This window comes from Clupea harengus, chromosome 5 (genome assembly GCF_900700415.2).
Source record: "Clupea harengus chromosome 5, Ch_v2.0.2, whole genome shotgun sequence".
NCBI classification, from domain to species: Eukaryota; Metazoa; Chordata; class Actinopteri; order Clupeiformes; family Clupeidae; genus Clupea; species Clupea harengus.
In genome coordinates this window covers 13,426,623-13,434,122 of record NC_045156.1, presented here as the reverse complement: position 1 = coordinate 13,434,122, position 7,500 = coordinate 13,426,623, and the positions used below count along the sequence as shown (strand labels likewise).

The 7,500-nt window shown below is 47.1% G+C and overlaps 1 protein-coding gene across 1 annotated transcript in view; it reads right to left on the bottom strand.

Annotated features, from left to right (window-relative positions):
• Positions 1-7,500, bottom strand: part of LOC116220520 (neuron navigator 1) — a 22,864-nt gene that overhangs the window by 1,270 nt on the left and 14,094 nt on the right. Inside the window, exon 2 of the mRNA XM_031567780.2 lies at positions 5,325-5,427. Within this exon, the coding sequence (XP_031423640.1) occupies positions 5,325-5,427 (103 nt within the window). The remainder of the gene's footprint in view (positions 1-5,324; positions 5,428-7,500) is intronic.

Here is a 7,500-nt window from a genome sequence, read left to right as displayed (position 1 = left end):
TGGCAGTGAGGAGGAGACGCTGCAGCAGAGCACACGACCCTCAATTGGGTCAGGTTTGGAAAAGCTCCCTTTCTCTCTCCCTCTTTCTATCACTTTCTCTCTGCCTCTCTTTATCTCCTGTTCTCTCTCTCTCTCTCTCTCTCTCTCTCTCTCTGTCTCTGTAGTGTGAACCTTCTGCTGAGTCTGGTGATTGCATAAGCAGACACACACCGCCGCTGCACACAGGAGCCTTTGAGTGAATAATTCAGCGTTTCCTGCCACTGCTATTTTTACCAGGAAAACTGAGAGCACTCCAAACTCCAAACTCCAAACGCCAAGTCCAAAAGGATGCAGGAAGTGGCAGAATTATTGCTATATAACCCATAGGCAAAAATAATACATGCTATGCAATCCATAGGCAAAAATAATATATTCTAATATATGCAAAAATGACTAAGACCAGGGATCACCACATTAAATTCACTCAGTATTGTCCAGCAATGGTGAGATCAGTAGAGTTTGGGGATGACTGCAGATCATTTACCCCAATTAGTGTGTTAGAGAGAAGGTATGTGTGCTTATGTGCAGGTGTGTGTACATGCATGTTATTGTGTGTTTGTGTGTGTGCGTGTGTGTTCCATATCCCATCTTTTCAATACGGAATAAGAAGCTGAAAGGTGAGGGGATGGCATGATACACGCAGAGAGATGGAGAGAAAGTGTGTGTGTGTGTGTGTGTGTGTGTGTGAGAGAGAGAGAGAGAGAGAGAGAGAGAGAGAGAGAGATGAGGCTGAACCTTTCAAGCCCACTGATAGACAGGCACAAGCCCAACCACATTCAACCCAGTCTGTCACTACAGCAGGCCAGCTCACGTCTCATACTCCACATTTACAATATGCTGAGCATGTAGCATAGCATAGCATAAACATCTCCTCAAATCGAACCAACAACAAAAACACAGGCACTCCTAGCAAACCAGCATCTGATGCTAAAGTGTCTGTGCCCGTGTCCTACTGAGACAGACCCTACTTTAGATGTCTTCCTGTTGGCACGCTGTTATTAATACCCCAGCAGAACTCCAGGGAGCCCAGGATGCAGCTCTCTCGGAGCTCACTTCCTGATGAGGGGAGAAAGTCTATCGTACGCCTCCACACATGTGTTCTGATACAGTCTAGAATCTGGTGCTGATTTTACAGTTTTAACATTCATCTCTCAAAAAGAATTTCATATAATAACATCAATTCGATCAGTGAATGTACTGTAATATGTGTATCTAAGTGTAAAATATTACATTAGATTAGGTTTGACATTGACCGTCATTGTGAAGAGTATGGGTACAATGCCAATGAAATACTCCAGTCCAATAGAAATAGCATTCAACTCTTCCAACTAAACACAAATATTTGACTGTCATCGGTCCTTCATCAAAGCACATGTTGTATGCAATGGGAGGGACCAGTCCATGATGATTACAGTAATTGGATGTCCCTGTCAGGTATGTAATTGACGGTATGACTGATAAATGGCTCCTTTGAATCATGGGTTTGTCAGTGAGCCACGTCTCCATACACACCCTGCCAAGACACAGCCTTGCCAACTCCCTGGTATAAATAGAGCGCCTCTTCACTCTTCACACACTCCTCCATCTTCCTGCACCATTAATCCGGGAATTTAACTCGCCACAAATCAGCCCTGTACTGAGACGCTAACAGCACGTTAGCATCCTCTGCATCAGACAGTATCATCTTAACACGACTGATTTCGTTGAAGCCGATTCTGTTTTACAGTAGAGATGATGGTGGCGTTTTTAAACCGTGGGTTGGTGAATGAGCCGACTCAGCAGATTAGCGGCAGGAACAGTGAAAGCACTGATCTATCCGCCAGGTGTCCCAGGGAGTCGCCATTGTTTTAGAAAGTCATTAGCTACTGCTGCAAGGCTCTGGGACGCCCCTCAAAGACTTCCCCCAGATGCTAGCTAGCTCTGGCTGCGCTCCGACATGCGTTTCGGCAATCTGGCACACCGCTCACACCGCTTCCAGAGGGTAGATTTAAAAAAAATTCACTCAATTCCTTCTTTCCTGTTTGGCTTTTCGACATCTTCTGATTGTCTGTAATCGCCTGTTCGATTGTCTGCAACATGGTGTGGGGTGCATACTATGATTTCCTTCCCTGGCTAATTAGCTGTATTTAAAATCGGATGAAGAAAACGAGGAAGAGTGAAAGCACATGTATCTGCCAGCTGTCCTGAGGAGTGTCTGGGCATTACTTCCATCACAATCACTAGCTACAGCTGTCAGGCTCTGGACGTGTCCCATGGGACCGCCACCTCTGGCCTGGATCTGGCCCACCTCTGGCCCGGATCTGGCCCACATCAGGATCTCGCCCATTCCATTTCCATGACTACGGCTATGGAACCTGCTTATAAGGCAACAATGCTATTGACTTGGGCATGAGTTGTAAGGGGGCGTGGACTATCCATATTGATTGGGATCTGTAGCAATAGCACCATGGAGTTCCATAGCAATATTCCCTTTGAATAAAAATACCTTTGTTTCCTCCCCCCATCTCTTCTTTGGCACCGTGATCTCCTCACAGCGGTCTGGAAGCTATTTGTTTGTATTGCTAAATCACTTTGGATACAAGCATCCTTTAGGAGAACCAGTGTAACTGTAATGTAATTGCAGAGAGGCTGTTTCCAGGACAGTGGTGACTGGTGTGCTCCACATGTGGCATCTGTACCAGTTTTGGGGCATGCGGTGTGTGTTTGTGTGTGTGTGTGTGTGTGTGTGTGTGTGTGTGTGTGTGTGTGTGTGTGTTTCTGTGGCGGGGGCCACTACATTAAAATTAAATAGGCACTTCCAGAGACACTGGGGCTTCTCGTTGTGAGGAAGAGCATTGATTTATGGCTCGAGCCAAGCCAAGTGCTTTACCAGCTCAGGAATCTGGACATCAGCCTGCAGGAGTCCGTACCTCTGGAAAAGCTGCCCTCAGCGATATGCTATGGAAAACCGCCCGTCAGAGCTAAGCTATGGAAAACCATCTCTCTCCGGAAGAGGTGAAGAAGTTCCTGGGGACTTGTGACAGAGTGCGCGCAGGAGATGAAAAGGACAACTGCAGCGCAACGTTTCTACTCTCCACATGTATGCCCGTGATAGAATACGGTCAGGATGTGGAGAGAGGAGGAGGAGGAGGAGGAGGAAGAATCAAACCATGCAGATACTACACACACACACACACCCAAACGTCCACCCACACACACACACACACACACACACACACACACACACACACACACAGATATTTTGGGCAGGAATGCATATGAGGAGCGCTGGGCTCCCTCCCTCTTCCTCTGCAGTAAACCCCAACAGGATCTGAACACTCCTGGGGAGGTTCAAAACCCTTATTCAGGGATATTCAAATCAATGCAACAGAAAAAATATATAATTTTGCTCGCACAGAAAAACCATTTAAAGACCATGTTGGACCCTTTTCTACAGGATTGCTCATATTAAAAGATTCTTCACATTAAAAAAGGTTCCATGTGGAACTGCTTTGTGAGGTAGAGATCTTTGCCTCTGCCTTTTTTGTAAATGGGGACACCAATATGTGTGTATATTGGGACACCTTGTCAGATTTTTTTAGATACACCTTGTCGTCCAATAATCCTTACATTTTGCGAGTCTTGGTACTGTCGACATGTGAGCCTTGGTACTGTGTTTGTTTCTAACCTGAGAGACCCAGGTTATGAGTGTGTGTGGGGGGGTTGGGTGTAAACTCTAGATATTGTGTCTCGTGTCCTTATGAGTGGGGTGGGGTGTAAACTCTAGTTGCTGTGTCTCGTCACCTCCGTGGAGGTTATGAGTGGGGTGGTGTATAATCTCTAGATGCTGTGTCTCGTGTCCTTTTGAGTGGGCAAGGGTGTAAACTCTAGATATTGTGTCCCATGTCCTTATGAGTGGGCAAGGGTGTAAACTCTAGATGTTGTGTCTCGTGTCCTTATGAGTGGGGTGGTGTGTATAAACTCTAGATGTTGTGTCTCGTGTCCTTATGAGTGGGGTGGGGTGTAAACTCTAGTTGCTGTGTCTCGTCACCTCCATGGAGGTTATGAGTGGGGTGGTGTGTAATCTCTAGATGCTGTGTCTCGTGTCCTTTTGAGTGGGGTGGTGTGTATATACTCTATATGTTGTGTCTCGTGTCCTTATGAGTGGGGGGGGGGGGGGGTACAATTTAGATGTAGTCTCCCATGTCCTTATGAGTGTGTGTGTGTGTGTGTGTGTGTGTGTGTGTGTGTGTGTGTGTGTGTGTGTGTGGGAGGGGGGGGGGTGTACACTCTCTGTCTGTGGGAGCGTCTGGGGACTGGGATGTTGTGTCTCATGTCCTTATGAGTGTGTGTGTGTGTGTGTGTGTGTGTGTGTGTGTGTGTGTGTGTGTGTGTGTGTCTGTGGGAGCGTCTGGGGACTGGGACAGCTGTAATGAATAGGAGCCATAAAGCAGAAATGTTGTTGCTGTAAAACTGGAGGCCAGTTGCTCAGACAGCTGAATAGGCAGCCTTCCCAGTACACACACACACAGCAGGTGGGGTATTGATATATTGAGTGTGTTTGTGTTTGTTTGTGTGTGTGTCTCTTTGTGTGTGTGTGTGTGTGTGTGTGTGTGTGTGTGTGTGTGTGTGTGTGTGTGTGCGCTCTTCAATTTTATTTATATAGCGCCAATAACAATTGAAATTGTCTCCAGGCGCTTTACAGAGCCCAGAGCCCAGACCCCTTGTGTTTATATGACCATGTCTTTATATGTCTGCACATGCATACCAGTACATGTATCTGAGTGTGTGTGTGTGTGTGTGTGTGTGTGTGTGTGTGTGTGGTGTGTGTGTGTGTGTGTGGTGTGGGTGTGTGTGTGTGTGGTGTGGGTGTGGGTGTGGGTGTGTGTGTGTGTGTGGGTGTGGGTGTGGGTGTGTGTGTGTGTGTGTGGGTGTGGGTGTGGGTGTGGGTGTGGGTGTGGGTTTGTGTTAGGTAGAAAAAGAGAATATAGAACACACACCGTCCACAAATAATTGTTTGTATACTTTCAGCATTGTTCTGCGAGATGCCTTACTTAATGTGATTGGCTGACATGTGTCATTGAAGTATTTATCTGTGGCATTGTGATTGGCTGAGGCGTCTTATTGATGTATGTATATGTGGGATTAAATGTTGTGATTGGCTGAGAGGTCTAATTGAAGTACGTATCGGTAGGATTATGTATTGTGATTGGCTGAGGTGTCTTATTGATGTATGTTTCTGTGGGATTAAATGTTGTGATTGACTGAGGTGTCTAACTGATGGGTTAGTAGGCCGCTCGTCTCACCTGTGGCTGAGTTGAGTCCCACGCAGACTGGACATGGTGTCCTCCAGGTTCTGCCTGAGGTCCAGAACATTCTGAACGGTCCGCTTCCTCTGGGACTCCGGATCTGTGGAGGAAGGAGACGAGCGGGTCAGACACCACAGCCACACAAGAGAACACCACACACACACACACACACACACACACACACACACACACACACACACACACACACACACACATTAGGCGACCCAAACAGGGATGACTGGGCCAGCTCTGACCCTAACCAGACAGACATGAGGCAGATCAGAGCCAGGCTCAGTCCAGTTCCAGCTACTATTGAGCAAATAAGAGGCCAAGATCCATCCCATTCCCCGCACCAACTGCACTGGGCCAACAACTGCACTGGGCCTCGTGAAAGGCTCAGATCAACCTGACTCTTCCAGCCTGTTTAAAGCGTCCTGTTTATCCGCTGACATAAGGAGCACTTCTGAAGACTTGCCTCGTTGAGTCACCGATCTGTGCTTATCTGATACCACATGAAAGCAAGTTTTTTTTCCATCCTTGATGTTTGCAGATGGAGAAACAGCTGTTTCAGAAAGATGACCTAACATCAGGGACGAGACACCCTCTGGCACAGTGAACTGACTAAATACTTTCCATTTCAGTTTGGCCTCTGGATCCAGGGTACTGTATGGTGTAGTGAGGCCAGAGAGTTGAAGATTCCCTTGTCTGTCATTTACAATGTCTATTCCTTAACTCAAATCTCTATACAGCTGTATTTCCCCCTTCACATAATCTTTTAGACAGATATATTCAATATATAGATCATTCCAGACAGACATATATTCTTCACTTTGTTTGGCTTTTACTCTAGTATGTCAACAATATTTATTATTATGGTGACACATTATTTGGATGGTCCCCTATAGACTATATGCAGATGCTCTGACTATAAACAATCTGTTGAAACTCTGTTGACTCCAATCTATGGTTAAGGTTAGGGTTAGATATAGAGTTTGGTTAAGGTTAGGGTTAGATATAGAGTTTGGTTCAGGTGATTGGAAAGACTCAACTTGAATATCATCTGTGAAGTCTCTGTAGGCAGACTATCCAAATAAAGTGCTAATATCTTTTCCGAATCATGTACAGGCTCCAGCGGACATGTCTGTGGGTTACCGAGTCCTGATAAGACCTGCTGCTGCCGCTGATGTTTGTCCCCAGATGGCCAGATGGAAGGCCGGCAGAGAACAGCCACAGAGAGTGACATCATCTCCACGTCGTCTGCACACATGACCACCTCTAACTCACAGCGCACAGACAGAACACCTGCTCTTAAATGACACCCCGCTGATGAATGCTCTTTAAAGCTGCCAGACGCCCAGTTATAAACACATTAATATCACTCCGCTGATACATGCTCTTCAGACCAGCACAAAGGCTGTAGCCCCTGGCGTTTAAAGCAGTGTGAAGTGTGTCTCTGTGTGTGTGTGTGTGTGTGTGTGTGTGTGTGTTTGGGTGGGGGTGGGGTAAATGCTGGGCTAGATGGGAGGAGGCTACAAAGTCTGGAGAGAGCGCCACCTTCAGGGTATCCAGGAGCGAGTACAGTGGTGCAGCCAGAGAGATGGCTGGTGTTTGGATGGTGCCACCATTCGCTGGCCTTAACTGAGACACACACTTCACCGTACCTGAGACACACACACACATCAACCTGACTGACACACACACACATCACCCTGACTGACACACACACATCACCCTAACTGACACACACATACACATCACTCTAACTGACACACACACACATGTCACTGAGACACACGAATGAGACTCAGAGAGCACCCTACTCAAAGAGTGAGATGAAGTACAGAGTAGACTTTATAGGACCAGAGGAAAGAGAGAATAGAGAATATGGCAGCCGTGTCTTTAACGGATGAGCACACGATGTGAGGAGCTGGGACTGAAAGAAATGAGTTTGGCAGTTTGGTGAGGTTTCAGAGAGTGGTCATCCTCAGCCCAGACCCCTGCTCTTTGAAGGAGGTGATTCGTTCTGGGCTTCATGCGATAAGGCCTCACCCTCGGGCACCGAGGACCCGAGAGATTGCAGGTGTTCAGCTGGTGCCAGCCAGCAGTGGAGCGAGGCAGACAACACACACGTCACCGTAACCGAGACAAACATGGCCTCACCATGGCAACCCCA